Here is a 17,096-nt window from a genome sequence, read left to right on the forward strand (position 1 = left end):
CGAAAAGATTTTTCCCAGTCGGATTTCCGAGTTCCCAGTTGTTTTGAACACGGAATTTAACACAAACATGACAACATGGTTCACTATCTGTATGGGGAATACAAAACTAGGCATCCATTCATGAGACAAATGACATTTTATTTGATTCAATAATCTTTTATTAAAAGGAAATATAATTGATACAAAATATATATCAAATAGTACATACAACATAAGTCTACAAAAGTTCACAAAAAAGTATAGGGAATTTAAAATATATATATACAAAAAAATCTATAGCCTAAACAAGTCTATGTGCAATCAAGGATGAGTAGTGGTTATATTATTCATGTGTGAAGGAGTGGAAGCAAGATAACACATTCCCTTTAGCTGGAACCTTTGTCTTCTGATAGCCACATAATAATATACAATAGATATGGATGAAGATCAAGGACAGGGTCAGATTAAAGACAATAAAACAATTCAGCATGGAGGGATTCAAATACTTATCAAATTATTGTGAGTATGTATGGATGGATACATGGTTTTTATTCATACAGTGTGCAAGACTTATTCCCAACAGGCCTTTCGGGAAAATGCTTGCAAGAAAAATGTGTAGTCAAACACAGTTCATGGATTACCGGTAAGAATCATGACAAGTGAAATACTGAACAAAACCCACACATTTGTCAAAAAAGATCAACTCAACTAGGTACATGCTTTGGATTGGATTTCGTCTCTGATTTTTCTACTGGTGTTTTCATATTGGATCATCAGTTATGTTAGGTATACATACTACTATATTTGGTTTAAAGATAATTGCGTAACAGAAATATAAACTCCAAAAAAAGACATTCGATCTCTGTACAAATTGTACAGTATCACTCATTATTTGCACTGGGTTCATCTCTAAGTGGTAACTCCTCTAGTGTAGTGAGATGTCCAACCACAACAACTTACATAAGGTCAAGAGCCAGAAATAAGCCTGGTTACTTTGTCCACATATTTCACTGGAGATGAATGCACACATGGAATGACTGTCACACATGTAAAGCATCTGTAGGAAGACAGACAAAAAGTAGGTTATCTGAAGACCATGATTCAGTTCACAAGGCACATTCTTCTAGAAACTGTAGTATAAAAAAACACATGCTCCACTCAGATTTACAGGAAATTAAGTTAATGAGGAGAATCAGCAAATTGAAAAATGCTTATTTAACTATTTATAGATATACTGAAAAACACTAATGGAAAAGGAATGAAAAGTAGAGTAGCATACTGATTGTATTGGTAGTGAGAACCTCCTGTCTACTGCAACTACAGAACTGCTATGCTTGCTTCTCATTGTTTCATGATGGAAGTGTCTACATATACATGACATTAACCATTTGAATACAAAAATAAAATAAAAAGAGTTAACCACCACAGCTAGATATCGTTGAAGTTCTGATTGTTTGGTGAAACCTTCACGATTTTCAGATTTTCAAGCGCTTAAACTCAGTGTAAAGACTAGTCCAGTGATAGAAAATAAAATAGTTTACATAAATATTGCCAGTGTATATTCTACACACTTTACATATCAATCTACCCTCAGAAAAGTACAGCTTTCATAAGTAAATAAACAATATGTCAACCGAAGTGACTGTTTTACAGCAGGGAAATACAACTGTTGGTCTGAAGAGCTGCATGATTCTCTAACCTCATTCACCTTGATGTGTCCAGTGATCCAGTCCAGCTGACTGACGTACAGTAGCTACACCTGTTGGGTCGGTCACTGAAGGGAACTCTCTAGGATCTTAGTGGCCCACCTAGTCTCTTCCTTCCCGTCTCTGTGGTGTGAAGGAAAACTCCTGTCCTTTGGATTTTCTCAACTCTCTATTCTCCCTCAGGTACTTAATCGATCCACTAATATCACTGATTGTTCTGAGTGTACACATCTGGTATGGTATGACAGGTTAAATCAGTTGCTCATTTGAAAGGAAGAACAGAACAAAAACCAGCAGACACTCAGTCCAGCCCCTGAGGACCAGAGTCACCCATCTTTGTTGGTGTTAAGTATCATAGGAGCCTGCTGGTTGGGCTCAACAGCTGCTGTCCTTGTCCTTTTTCTCCTCTGGTAACTGGCGAACCAGGTGAGGGACGGAGCCTTTCGCACTGCCGCTGTGGGAGTTGCTTAAAGCCAGGTGCTGTCCACTGGGCATCTGTCTCGTCTCTGATAGTTCACTCCGGGGAGTCATCCTACAAGACAAGTTTGTAAAAAACAACCTGTAAACAGTGGAGTGGACAAAACCTTTTGAAGTACGTATGTGTAGGTCAGAAAGTACTTGGGCAAAACGGTGAAAGTATCGGTCTTTACCTTCCCTCTGGGACTCTGTGGAAGCTCTCTGAGCGGCTGCTAACCTTGCTGGAGCTGCCCTTCTTACTACGTCTCTCTGCCCCCTCTCTCCCCCCAGACAGGGCCTGTCCACTGGGCTGCTTCTCCCTGTCCCTCAGCCTGGAGCCACGGGTGGAGCTGCCCCTCTCCAGCTGCTCCCTGGCGGAGGCCTCAGATGAGCCCCTGGCCTCTGAGAAAGATGCCTGGCCCCGGATGGCCTCATGGTTACCCACTGCTGAGGTGCCGTGGTTGCCTGTGACTGAGGCACCAGTGCTGGTGCCCATGGACTTGGAGATGACCTTGAGTTTGTGGGAGCCGGGGTTGTAGTGGTTCTTCTTGTGCTGGACACGGCTGTTGTGTTTGAGGAAGAACTCACAGGACTCCTGGAGAACTCTTCGGCTCTCACTAATGGGGCTGGATAGATAAATAGAATTAGAACACAGTAGAATGATATCATCTGCAATCTGTAAATGTTGCATACTGTAAAACCCAAGTTGCTTCCCAAATGGCACCCTATTCCTTATATAATGCACTACTTTTGCCTTAGGGTGCCATTGAGAGACAGGCATTAGTGAAGTGTCCTTACTCTTTCTTCCTGGTCCTGTTGAAGAAGAAGGCCCATTCTGAGCAGGTCTTCTTGCTGCTGACCCAGAACACAGCTGAGATCCCAACCACCAGGGTCATCAGGTATTTAATGAGGAATAGGGACAGGTCTGGATGACCAGACTCTGTAGTCTGAAACACAACATTACAGTGTTATAAACTGTATTATAAACCGGGTATTATAAACCGGGTGGTTTGAGCCCATGTGTATGACATAAAAATACTTTTTACTGTTCTAATTACGTTGGTAACCAGTTTATAATAGCAATAAGACACCTCGGGGGTTTGTGGTATATGGCCAAGCCATTAGACGTGTAATAATAGACATATACACTATCGGTCAAAGGTTTTAGAACACCTACACATTCAAGGGTTTGTCTTTATTTGGACTATTTTCTACATTGTAGAATAATAGTGAAGACATCAGAACTATGAAATAACGTAATAATAATAATGCTTCTACACCTGCATTGCTTGCTGTTTGGGGTTTTAGGCTGGGTTTCTGTACAGCACTTTGAGATATCAGCTGATTGATGTACAAAGGGCTATATAAATACATTTGATTTGATTTGAATCATGTAGTAACCAAAACAAAAATCGAAATATATTTCATATTTGAGATTCTTCAAATAGCCACCCTTTGCCTGGATGACAGCTTTGCACACTCTTGGCATTTTCTCAACCAGCTTCATGAGGTAGTTACCTGGAATGCATTTCAATTAACAGGTGTGCCTTGTTTAAAGTTAATTTGTGTAATGTCTTTCCTTCTTAATGTGTTTGAGCCAATCAGTTGTGTTGTGACAAGGTAGTGGTGGTATACAGAAGATGGCCCTATTATGGCAAGAACAGCTCAAATAAACAAAGAGAAACAACAGTCCATCATACATACATGTAGGTCAGTCAATACGGAAAATGTCAAGAATTTTAAAAGTTTCTTCAAGTATGAGTCGCAAAAACCATCAAGCACTATGATGAAACTGGCTCTCATGAGGACCGCCACAGGAATGGAAGACCCAGAGTTACCTCTGCTGCAGAGGATAAGTTCATTAGTTCCAGCCTCAGAAATTGCAGCCCAAATAAATGCTTCACAGAGTTCAAGTAACAGACATTTCAACATCAACTGTTCAGATGAGACCTGTGAATTAGGCCTTCATGGTCGAATTGCTGCAAATAAACCACTACTAAAGGACACCAAGAAACACAAGCAATGGACATTAGACCGGTGTAAATATGTCCTTTGGTCTAGAGTCCAAATTAGAGATTTTTAGTTCCAACCGCCGTGGCTTTGTGAGACACGGTGAGGGTGAACGGATGATCTCTGCATGTGTATTTCCCACTGTAAAGCATGGAGGAGAAGGTGTTATGGTGTGGGGGTGCTTTGCTGGTGACACTGTCTGTGATTTATTTAGAATTCAAGGCACACTTAACCAGCATGGCTCCCACAGTATTCTGCAATTATACGCCATCCCATCTGGTTTTGGCTTAGTGGGACTATAATTTGTTTTTCAACAGGACAATGACCCAACACCTCCAGGCTGTTTAAGGGCTATTTTACCAAGAAGGAGAGTGATGGAATGCTGCATCCGATGACCTGGCCTCCACAATCTCCCGACCTCAACCCAGTTGAGATGGTTTAGGATGAGTCGGACCACAGAGTTAAGGAAAAGCAGCTAACAAGTGCTCAGCATATGTGGGAACTCCTTCAAGACTGTTGGAAAAGCATTCCAGGTGAAACTGGTTGAGAGAATTTACATTTGAGTAATTTAGCAGATGCTCTTATATAGAGAGATTCCTCTTAATTATTCCTCTTAAGATAGCTAGGTGGGACAACCACATATCACAGTAAGTACACCTTTTCTCAATAAAGTAGCTATCAGCAAAGCTAGAAAGAGGGTGGGGGGGTCAAGTGCAATTTTGTTGTTTCAGGAATATTTAATTATTATAAAAAAGAAGAAGAGCTTGGACTGGGCTGAGCAGGAGCTGCCCTTCAATAGGGGTGGGATGGCCAAGAGACCAGAGGTGGCAGAACAGAGTGCTCGGGTTAGGGTGTAGGGCTTGAGCATAGGTAGGGAGAGGCAGTGCTCCGTAGGCAAGCACCATGGTCTTGTAGTGAAAGCGAGCTTCAACTGGAAGCCAGTGGAGGGTGCGGAGGAGTGGGGTGACATGGGAGAACTTGGGAAAGTTGTAAAACCAGGTGGGCTGCAGCGTTCTGAATAAGTTGCAGGGGGTTGATGGCACAAATGGGAAACCCAGCCAACAGGGAGTTGCAGTAGTCCAGACCGGAGAGGACAAGTGCCTGGATTAGGACCTGCGCCGCTTCCTGTGTGAGATAGGGACATACTCTACGGATGTTGTAGAGTACCACACACCCCCGTGCCTTATTGCTTAATGATACCATTTCCATTTAAACATCTGCCAAATATAATCATACATTTTACTGTGGCTGAAAGAAGGCATAAGAAGAGCACTGATTTTTAACATCTATTAATGTTAGATTAATTTTGCAGCAGCATATATTCATAGAGATATCAAATTATTATGAAAATGTTCTAGTGCTGAGCGTGTGTTACCTTGTGTGAGCAGGGAATGCTGTACTCCTGGCAACGGTCATTGATCCAGGTGTTTTCCCAGGTGGAGCGCTGGCTCTGTTCATAGATATAACACCCCTGCAGAGTGACTAGGGGCACCAGGTACAGACCACTGAACACCCCAATACGGATCATAAACTTCTTCAGCTTCTCCTGGTTCCTCTCATCGTGCTGGATCACCTGACGCACGTTGTTGAGCGACACGATCCCAGCCAGGAGCAGAGACAGCCCAACCACAACCCCGATACACAGTGGCGCCAGCACAAAGTACCGCAGTGCGTCCAGATCATAGAGCCCCACGAAGCACACCCCGCTGATGTTATCTCCCTCCACCTTGTTGAGAGCCAGTAGCATGACGGTTAGTGTTCCGGGGATCCCCCAGGCGGCAGAGTGGAACCACACCGCCTTCTTCTCGATGGCCTCGCAGCTCCACTTGGGCCCGGCGGCCAGGAACCAGGTGATGGTGAGGATGACCCACCAGACGATGCCGGCCAGGGAGAAGAAGTAGAGTAGCATGAAGAGTAACGTACAGCCTTTACTCTGGGAGCCCAGCACTACCGTGTCCATGGCAGCCGGGTGCACCGCCTGGAATGAATGAATGAATAAATAGATTAACGGATGAATGACTACTTTTATGTCCCATAGAGAAGTTTGCTAGGAAAACAAGTATACCTGGCATACATATAAAACATCACAATATATAGCTACATGACTTCAGATATCGTCATAAGACATGGGCTGTATCCCGACGCCACCCTATTCCTTACATACAGTGCATTTGGAAAGTACTCATACCCCTTAACTTTTTCTACATTTTGTTACGTTACAGCCTTATTCTAAAATTGACTCAATTCATTTTTTTACTCAATCTACACACAATACCCCATAATGACAAAGCGAAAAAATGTTGACATTTTTGCACATTTATTAAAAATTAAAAACAGAAATACGTTATTTACATAAGTATTCAGACCCTTTGCTTTGAGACTTTTGAAATTGAGCTCATGTGCATCCTGTTTACATTGATCCTCCTTGGAATGTTTTTACAACTTGATTGGAGTCCACCTGTGGTAAATTCAATTGATTGGACATAATTTGGAAAGGTATAGAACTGTCTATATAAGGTCCCACAGTTGACAGTGCATGTCAGAGCAAAAACCAAGCCATGAGGTCGAAGGAATTGTCCGTAGAGCTCCCGAGACAGGATTGTGTGAAAACACAGATCTGGGGAAGGGTACCAAAACATTTCTGCAGCATTGAAGGTCCCCAATAACACAGTGGCCTCCATCATTCTTAAATTGAAGAAGTTTGGAACCACCAAGACCCTTCCTTGGGCTGGCCACGGCCAAACTGAGCAATCAGGGTAGAAGGGCCTTGGTGAGAGAGGTGACCAAGAAACTGATGGTCACTTTGACAGAGCTCCAGCATTCCTCTGTGGAGATGGGAGAACCTTCCAGAAGGACAACCATCTCTGCAGCACTCCACCAATCAGGCCTTTATGGTAGAGTGGCAAGACAGACGCCACTCCTCAGTAAAAGGCACATGACAGCCCGCTTGGAATTTGCCAAGAGGCACCTAAAGGACTCTCATACCATGACTAACAAGATTCTCTGGTCTGATGAAACCAAGATTGACCTCTTTGACTTGAATGCCAAGCGTCATATCTGGAGGAAACCTGGCACCATCCCTACGATGAAGCATGTTGGTGGCAGGATCATTCTGTGGAGATGTTTTTCAGTGACAGGGACTGGGAGACTAGTGAAGATCAAGGGAAAGATGAACAGAACAAAGTACAGAGTGTTCCTTGATGAAAACCTGCTCCAGAGCACTCAAGACCTCAGACTGGGGCAAAGGTTCACCTTCCAACAGGACAATGACCCTAAGCACACAGCCAAGACAATGCAGGAGTGGCTTTGGGACAAGTCTCTGAATGTCCGTGAGTGGCCTAGCCAGAGTCCGGACTTGAACCCGGTCGAACATCTCTGGAGAGATCTGAAAATAGCAGTGCAACGACACACCTCATCCAACTTGACAGAGCTTGAGAGGATCTGCGGAGAACAATGGAAGAAACTCCACAAATACAGATGTGCCAAGCTGGTAGCGTCATACCCTAGAAGACTCGGGGCTGTAATCGCTCCCAAAGGTGCTTCAACAAAGTACTGAGTAAAGGGTCTGAATACTTATGTAAATGTGATATTTGTATTTTTAATACATTTGCCCCCCCAAAAAATGCAAAATTGTTTTTGCGTCGTCATTATGGGGTATTTATTGTGCGTAGATTGATGAGGAAAAAAACAATTAAAATAATTTTTGAATAAGATTAATGTAACGAAATGTAGAAAAAGTGGTCTGAATACTTTCCGAATGCACTGTAGTACAATACTTTAGACCAGGGTCCATAGGGCTCTGGGGGCTGGTCTAAAGGAGTGCACAATACAGGGGATTGGTTGCCATTTCAGACACAGACATAAACAGACCTTGTTGCAGGATGCATTGTTCCCCAGCAGGAAGCCAATGAAGTAGATGAGCGACACGAAGCTGTAGCACACGGCGTAGAAGATGATTGGCCGTTCGGGGTAGCGGAAGCGTTTGACGTCGATGAGGAAGGTGAGAAAGGTGAAGAGTGTGGCGCAGAGGCAGATGATGGAGCACACCCCGATGAAGGTCTTGGCGAACTCGATTTCATGGGGCTTGAAGTACATGTTGGAGCAAGGGGGAGCGCAGTCCCCGGCACCCAGGAACGTGGATCCCTGGCCGGGTCGGGTCTTCAGCTGAAAGGGGCACCAGAAGCCCATGTCCCTCTTGGTAGACAGAGAGGTCTTGGGTGTGGTCACTCTGGTTGGTGGCAGGACTGAGCCATCTGGAGAGTAGAGGCAATCTTCCAACCTAGAGGAGAAAAAGTAGGGTAAAGATTCAAAACCATAACTAAATTAATACCATTTCAAAACTTAGTGCTGATAAATGTAATAACTGGTCAACTGGCTGTTAGCAAGCAGTTTATAAACACTTACTATTTGGTCATCTGAAAAAAGTCAGGCATGTGTCTTTTCATCTATACAACTTGGCACAGTACAACACGCCTATGTATGTAACAGATGTTGTGGTTCAGTGAACCTCACCCACGTTGATGAGTAACCTGGCCTGAGACCTGGAGAATTGAGTTCAACTCAGTCAGTCACATTTACCTGTCGCACTGCAGCTCCGGAGGCCAGGTGATGCCGAAGGTGCTGATGTCCTTCCTGCAGTCTGACCTAACTTTCTCACACAGGTCGCGACATGGCCGGATCACTTTGGTGTCCTCAGTGCATGCTGGGATAAAGGCCTGACACAGGAAGTGATGTACGTCCGGAGAGCAGCGCAGGTTGACCAGCGGCATGAAGGGCTATGGAGACAGAGGAAGGGAAGGGGACAGGGGGAGTGAAAGAGAGAGAAAGAGGGAGAGGGGGAGAGAGAGAAAGAGGGAGAAAGGGAGACAGAGAGAGAAAGAGGGAGAAAGGGAGAAAGGGAGAAAGAGAGAAAGAGGGAGAGAGAGAGAGAGAGAGAGAGAGAGAAAAAGAGAGAAAGAGAGAGAGAGAGAGAGAGAGAGAGAGAGAGAGAGAGAGAGAGAGAGAGAGAGAGAGAGAGCAAAAGATAGACATAGATCCATTCAGATTTTTATGGTTCAAGAAATACTAGGACTGCAAAATTCCAGTATCTTTCCCTCAATTCAAAGCTTTTCCAGAAGTCCTGGTTGTAGTTTCTGGATTTCTGTCCTAATTCCAGGAATCTTCCAAACAAGATTTTGGGAAAACCTGGGAAAGTTACCGGAATTTTTCTACCCTAGCAAATACTAGTACCATGTTCCTGTAGCTGTACCTGTAAGGGTGGAGCTGAACAACTGTTCATGCATGTTTTTAATACAAACAACCAATATTGATTTCAACTAGATTCATCTAGACATCACAACAGTTTGTAATTAAAGTCAGTCAACGTGAGGTTAATACCGTCACTCACGGCCACAATACAGTCCATGCAGTTCCCTTGCCATGGGCAGATCCAGAAATAGAATAGTTTTATTTTCCTGTACACGTGACTTGGTTGGAAAAGCTAAAAAGGCTACAGTACATAAGAGGCTGTAATGCACTGTATTATGGTGCCACACAAAGGATTCCTTTCACAGGCTGTCTCAGTTTCAACAGATTTGAGTAGAGGGGGGTGGGCATCAGGAAATGACTCTGGGACTATTTGGAAACCAGGAATTAAGAGGGATGTTGACTGGAATGGACAGAACTGTTGGGCTTCTGCTCAGTATCCATTCCATCACACTAAAGCTGCTGCTCTGTTCTAACAAAAACAGTTCACAGTTATTTCTACCAAAGTATGAAAACATATCTTTCCAAAGCATGAATGGTTATTTTTGGCATTGTTGAGTCACGCTTAACAGAGTTTATCCAAATAAACAGATCTTGTCGAAGTAACGACCATATCACAAAAGCTTAAGATACCATCTGAAACGACTGCCACAAATCATTCCCAAAACAAGTATAACTGTATCCTTCAAAGGTTACAGACTGTATCATGTTGCCATCTTAATCTAAGGGCCACTTGGTTTGGATCAGATACACCATGTTATCAAACAGTCCTGTTCAGTTTACAAAAGCAGTTATGCAGAAAGAACTATGACTGCTGGAGGCAGTGAATCCAGCCGAAGTTTACACTGTATAAGCAACATTTCCCCATCAGCACAGGGCCAATCTAACAACCACACTATTCAACGTTCTCTCCCTGACGGTTTCCCCAGCTCCAGGCTGGCTGCAGCCCAGATCTAGACGGGGGCTGGGGAACTGGCCCTCCGACTGTATGAGTCCTTGTTTCACTTCTTTAGAGGTTCCAAACTCCATCTCAAAGAGCTCTTTTTAGTCTACAATCTGCAGTTTCTTGTATTTTTCTGTTTAGAGTGTATTGGAATTGGGGACTCTGTATAGCCTCATTCAAAAAGTTTGATCCCTCTAGTGGGGATTTCCACACAAGGTCCCTTGACTATGGATAGCAATGACTCAATGAACCTTTTACTGCAGTGGGCTAAATCAGGGTCACACAGTGTTTCTTGGTAGTCTTAAACAAATATACACCTCATACACATGGTTATGGGCTTTAGAAAAAGAAAACACCTGTACCATGTCAGAAATAGAGTTGAAATGTATTTTTTTTTTAATATTGCATCCCAATATTACACTTTATATATATCACAGAAAACTGAAAAATAACAAAACTGTTTGACATAGAAACACCGGATTTCTGTCAGTTAATTTTTTTAAATTTTATTAATTATTAAATTATGAAAATATGAATAACATTTCACCCATGAGGCCACTAGACGGCGATTTGGTCATTTGACTGCAGGAAAGGGCTGGCTACGCAATATGGCATCCTAACTTCAAAATGCATTGCAGTGTGTAATGTATACTAAAAATATATACTAGTTTTTCACTCTATTTAGGTCTATTTCCTTACAGGTGCTGAAAGTGTTACCACTAAGCTGCCAAATACTAGAGGAATATTGGCACATTGACATCGTAACAGGAACAATGCCCCTAAAGGAAAGGGCTAGTCCTCAACCCGGAAAATCCTATCGAATAACACTGAACAGAAGAGCAACAGGAGAGTCAACTTCATAACAATACCTAGATCCCATTATGGCACACTTTCCAACAGGCCATTTGGTCAGATTGTCTGTCAGCAGTAGGTACTGCATGCATCTATTACTATAGATACGGCTGGCCATGCTTTCCACCTGGCTACCCCTACCCCGGTCAACAGCTCTGCACCCCCCACATCAACTTGCCCAAGCCTCCCCCATTTCTCCTTCACACAAATCCAGAAAGCTGATGTTCTGAAATAGCTGCAAAATCTGGACCCCTACAAATCAACTGGGCTAAACAATCTGGACCCTCTCTTTCTAAAATTATCCACCACAATAGTTGCCACCCCTATTACTAGCCTATTCAACCTCTCGTATCGTCTGAGATCCCCAAAGATTGGAAAGCTGCCGCGGTCATCCCCCTCTTCAAAGGGGGAGACACTCTAGACCCAAACTGCTACAGACCTATATCTATCCTACCCTGCCTTTCTAAGGTCTTCAAATGCCAAGTTAAACAGATCACCAACCATTTCGAATCCAACCGTACCTTCTTTGCTATGCAATCTGGTTTCAGAGCTGGTCATGGGTGCACCTCAGCCACGCTCAAGGTCCTAAAGGATATTATAATTGACAAAAGACAATACTGTGCAGCAGTATTCACCGACCTGGCCAAGGCTTTCGACTCTGTCAATCACCGCATTCTTATCGGCAGACTCAGCAGCCTTGGTTTCTCAAATGACTGCCTTCATCAACTACTTCTCAGATAGAGTTCAGGGTGTCAAAATCGGAGGGCATGTTGTCGGGACCTCTGGCAGTCTCTGTGGGGGTGCCACCGGGTTCAATTCTTGGGCCGACTCTCTTCTCTGTATACATCAATGATGTCGCTCTTGCGGCTGGTGATTCTCTGATCCACCTCTACGCAGATGACGCCATTCTGTATACTTCTGGCCCTTCTTTGGACACTGTGTTAACTAACCTCCAGACGAGCTTCAATGCCATACAACTCACCTTCCGTGGCCTCCAACTGCTCTTAAATGCAAGTAAAACTAAATGCATGTTCTTCAACCGATCGCTGCCCTCACCTGCCCGCCCGCCCAGCATCACTACTCTGGACGTTTCTGAAATCTAAGGGTTTTATCACAGTGAAAAACACTCACCTCCATCCTGCTGGCTGCTATGTCCTGGTCATAGTGCTCCATCATGTTGGGGAAGAAAGTCATGTTGTAGAGCATCCCCAGGCAGCGATGCACCTTGATGGGTTCACAGGTGAATAGACTGTGGGCGTGGCAGCTCCTCGCCCCTAGCAGTGCCAGGCACACCCAGACCAGCCTGGATATCATCATGGTGGCAGCCGGTTGCTAGGCTAAACTCTTTGTGTATAATCAGCCCTATTTGGTTCAGTGGAGGGATAACTTTATGTTGGAGGCCGAATCACTCTTCATCTACATTCCTCTAGGCTTGCTGGGGTCCTATGGAGACAAAAGGAGTAACGACAGGTAAAACATTCCCATCTGCCACCACGGCATCAGCACGGTGGCATGTTTGGAAATCCCAAACTTTAAAAAAGAACAGAGTATAATTTATCTGGTGTGTTTTGAAGGGCTATTATGGAGTTTGGTTCCAAAGCATTAAAGGTCCAATGCAGCATTTTCTTCTCAATTTCAAATCATTTCTGGTTACAATTAAGTACCTTAATGTGATTGTTTTCAATTAAAGTGGTCCCCCAAAAAATGAGTAGCTTCTTAGCAAAGATATTTGCTAGGACTGTCTGGGAGTGGTCTCAGTCGGGAAAGGAAAACTGAAAACTAGCTGTTGGCAGAGAGGTTTTGAACTCTTTCTTACTGTTCTATTAACTAATTGATATCACCAGGCAGGCAGCTCTTACATTAAAAGGGCATTATCATAATTTTCACAATTTTCACAGTATTATTCCAATCTCATTGCGTGGAAATATGTATAAAACACAGGATATCACGTTTTTTCACTGCATTGGGCCTTGAACATCAATATTTATAACACCTTACTGATAAACTTTACAAAGTACTTGTAAATAATAATTTGTCCTAGTTAAATAAAGGTTACACAGAGATAATTCATATTGATCTGAGTGGATTATTGCTAGTGAGAAATACATCTGTCCAGACTCTTCTGCAGTGGAGAATAGATTATGTGGTGGAATTGCACACTGAATTGCAGACTAATTCAATAACAGCATCAGCTTGTTGATACAGGCGTAAAGCTTTAAGTGTCCTGTGAAGTCTGGTATGTAACAATGTCTGATTGGAGCATGCCACGCCATCTAATCTCACACAGGTAATCATTCACAGAAAGCACCGTCTGGAATGCATGCAGTTTGCATTCAATAAGTGTATCATTTGCTGTACTGCAGAACATAAATCACTTATTTCACTTTTTAATCTGCTGCAATAGTCCTATGCACTTTTGTATGGTTGTTTTGTTTATGTTTACATGTTTGAGTCGTGGAGAGAATTGCTTTAACAATAAACAAATCAATCAAAACTGATTTAATGATTATTATTATGATTTTACCAAACAATCTAATGTTTTGCTACTGTATCGATTGGCATATAGCGAACCACGTGACTGTTTTTATCATGTTCAGTAGTTTGGAATAGTTTAGCCAACAAAAAACATATTCGATTCCCAAATTAGGCTACTAACAAAAATAGCACTGAGAAAAGGCTATTGAATAGTCAAATGTTTTGACTTGGTTACAAATCACGTACACTCCAGTCAAATTATTTCAAAAACATATTTCAAACTCATTTTTAAAGTAAAAAACAACTACTTCAGAATAAACCTTATTATCAAATGTTTAAGAAAATTACACTGCAGTTACATGGAATAGAATGGGAATATACAGTTCCTTTCTTCATGTTTTTCCCAAATTAGCATTCGGAATCTCCATTTGTTCCCCGTGTCTGGCATGCAACTTCGGGAAGTGCGACTAGTAAATATCCCTGTTTCAGTGCCTTGGAAAGGGCCTCGATAAGTTTCGAATGTAACATTTATTTAGACAAGGACAGAAAAGTCACAATTACACTTACCCTTTCGTTATTAGTTTATTCTAAATAAAGGGCATCGTTCCATTGCAATCCTTTCGGATTTTGCGACAATGTTTCCAGCGACTTTGAACTATTCTCCGCCTTCTTTCTTTCAGCTCCACATCCTGTCTGTCTCGGAGATCGATACAACACCCATTACAGTAACAATCCGGGGAAATACTGTCCGTTGTTATATGCAGGTGCTATTATCAAGCGTAGACAGTGTAGCCACAAACATTATGTATTTTATAGTGGTACTATTCCAAGATGGATAGTCCTCGAGCTCAGATAATACATGCATCATAACACTGTATCAATGTTGTACAATTAAATTATGTTTTTTCTTAAATTATTATATTTTTCACTGTAAGGGGAGAATTCAAGATGAACATTAAAGATACAACATTCACATTAAAAGGCTGCAGATGAAATGACACAAGGAAATGCAGATCATGGTTGTATTATGTGACTGACTGGATTCACCAGCAGATGGCAGGAATGGTTATACGAAGCATAGGCCTACAGTGTATCATATTGTAGCCCATTTTGGGGACAAAAATCGGTATCAAAAATCTAAATATCATGCATAGGACTTAGCCATCATCTTCATCTTGATGTCTGGAAACATCTTGACACATACTGTTGAGAAGTATTGAGTTGAGACACTTAGCGACTAGATAGTAGACCTATCAGGTTATAAAAACAAATGAGAGGCAGTGCACTACAGTAACTGAAGTCGTGTTTAGGGGGTCACATGTCATCAACACAATAATAGCATACAATCTCGGCTGCATTCTATACCATCTAATTTTGGTCAAAGGTGCTGCCCATTCCTCTTTTCTCAACTGGGGGGGATTGGGTCTGGCAGCATAGCACTTGACTTGACTTCAGAAAAGAAAGATTGACTAGAAAACCTGTAACTTGAAAAACACTTATATTCACGCTGTCCCATCAGCAGCTGTTTCTTTCACACAAGTAGCCTCCATCATGTACCCATAAGTGGACGACCACTGCATCCCGATGGTGCAGAATTAAAGATGCCTGGCTACTCAAACTCCTTGCTCCGGCGAAACGATACGCAACGCCCACTAACGTTGGTTTGTAGGAACAATGGAGCTGAATAATTCAGTTTGCCATCAGGCATTAAAGTGATGCTCATGAACTTTTGGATAATTTCACAGTCGTATTAATGTAGTGCTCACAAGCCAAAACGGGTACACATTTTTTGTTTACAATGTAATCCAATGGTGTACTTTGTCATTCATTTCGTAAGATATGTTACATTTTTGCAATTTGTATGAAATGTTATGAATCCACTTCGTACAATATGTTACAAATGTGTTGTGCTTAAGATCCCGGACTGCATCTTTAACTTAATCACACATTAATTTCCCTCTTCTGATTATCACACTGGATCGTGTCTTGGACTTTATGTCCTGTTTTTCCCGTCTATGTCCACCAACCCTATCATGTTTCCTCACCATTCAGACCTAATTGAAATGTCTTAATCAGCGATATCAGACACTTAAAGATATAGAAAGTCATGTCAGAAGCTAACAGATTCATTACTTACCAACAACAGCTGCAAATTCCAATAAAACATAACGTTTTGAAGTTTTACTTTCCTTGCTTTGTCGAACAACACTATCATGAATCTAGCAAATAATTGTTGTGGGGCAGAGTCACGCATTTATGTTGTTTCATAGCACAAATGTTTAATGGCACGTTTCTCATATTGGCTTTAGCCACGAAGGGAGCAGTCCACCTGCCCCGCAAGTGCAGGGGGTTTCCTAGCAACACCGGCCTCTGGGAGTCAGTCTGCATAGCACGATACATTCCCATGATTTGTGAATCAGTTTGAATCTGGGAGTCAGTCTGCATAGCACGATACATTCCCATGATTTGTGAATCAGTTTGAATCTGGGAGTCAGTCTGCATAGCACGATACATTCCCATGATTTGTGAATCAGTTTGAATCAGTTCAGACCGAACAGCTAACGCCACATCCGACAGCTAAAATTACTTAGAAAAAATACGATTTCAGCTAATAGGGTGAAGTATCTAGCAAAATAACTACATTATGGCTTTCACTAATCATAAACTATTTACATATAATAGAAATTGCAGTACATTTGTGGATACACTTCTTACTTAGCCTACTCAACCTTGAATTAGTCTTGATACCATACACGGAGGGTGATTAATAATATGTTATAAAGTTGTTGTTGTTTGAAATGAACCTTTGCTCATTTACTTTCAGTGCCATGATAACTCTGAATCATACATATTTTCCTTGGGAACTGATGGATTCAACAGAACAGGCTGTTCTCATTGGGATGAATCCAAGATAACTGTCATTGCCCAATATCAGCTTACTAAGTTTCAGCCTCACGGCTAGAGGGTAATGCCAAGAACCTACGCCATAGCCTGTGACAGCTTGTTCATTTAATTTCCCATGTGAAGTTGGGCTGAAGAATTGCTGATGTATTTGAAGTACAAAGCTTTGTGACACCAATGTAGCTTCCTGGAGCAATGCATGATAACATCTGCAGCACCTATTGCTGACAATGGTATGTGGCACTGAATTGTGACATAATCAACTTTGACTGTTCTGTTCCTGAATCATCGACAGTACATTTTCAATGCTGGAAAGAGGGAAAGTTTGTATGAGGTACAGTGGCTTGCGAAAGTCTTGGCATGTTTCCTATTTTTTTTACCTTACAACCTGGAATTAAAATAGATTTTTGGGGGGTTGTATCATTTAATTTACACAACATGCCTAGCACTTTGAAGATGCAACATATTTTTTATTGTGAAACAAACCAGAAACAACACAAGAAAACAGAAAACTTGAGCGTGCACAACTA

At 42.2% G+C, this 17,096-nt stretch overlaps 1 protein-coding gene across 3 annotated transcripts; it reads right to left on the reverse strand.

Annotated features, from left to right (window-relative positions):
* Nucleotides 1-135: 135 nt before the first annotated feature.
* On the reverse strand, nt 136-15,946 carry LOC118367788 (frizzled-6-like). Of its 3 annotated transcripts, XR_008090562.1 has the most exons (9): nt 14,233-14,479; nt 12,322-12,633; nt 8,730-8,926; nt 8,022-8,430; nt 5,527-6,129; nt 2,940-3,088; nt 2,336-2,767; nt 1,688-2,217; nt 136-1,036 (listed from the first exon to the last, which is right to left on the reverse strand). XR_008090562.1 is itself a non-coding variant. In XM_052494615.1 (8 exons), the coding sequence occupies exons 2-8, from the start codon at nt 12,505-12,507 to the stop codon at nt 2,061-2,063; spliced, it is 2,133 nt and encodes a 710-aa protein (XP_052350575.1). In that variant the 5' UTR covers nt 12,508-12,633; nt 15,803-15,946; the 3' UTR covers nt 136-2,060. The 3 variants fall into 3 exon arrangements, 2 of the variants coding, with proteins under 2 accessions (XP_052350575.1, XP_052350573.1); XM_052494615.1 differs by lacking the exon at nt 14,233-14,479 and adding an exon at nt 15,803-15,946 and having other exon boundaries at nt 136-2,217; XM_052494613.1 differs by having other exon boundaries at nt 136-2,217.
* Between the last annotated feature and the right edge of the window lie 1,150 nt (nt 15,947-17,096).

The sequence above is a fragment of the Oncorhynchus keta genome, chromosome 34 (genome assembly GCF_023373465.1).
Source record: "Oncorhynchus keta strain PuntledgeMale-10-30-2019 chromosome 34, Oket_V2, whole genome shotgun sequence".
Classification (NCBI taxonomy): domain Eukaryota; kingdom Metazoa; phylum Chordata; class Actinopteri; order Salmoniformes; family Salmonidae; genus Oncorhynchus; species Oncorhynchus keta.

Excerpts from the sequence above, each read along its gene's own strand:
- LOC118367788 (XM_052494615.1), bottom strand. The coding sequence starts at position 12,507 with ATGATGATATCCAGGCTGGTCTGGGTGTGCCTGGCACTGCTAGGGGCG. Across the intron at positions 3,089-5,526 it reads GCATTCCCTGCTCACACAAG|ACTACAGAGTCTGGTCATCC; the intron begins GTAACACACGCT and ends GTTGTGTTTCAG. Across the intron at positions 2,768-2,939 it reads AACAGGACCAGGAAGAAAGA|CCCCATTAGTGAGAGCCGAA; the intron begins GTAAGGACACTT and ends TTATCTATCCAG.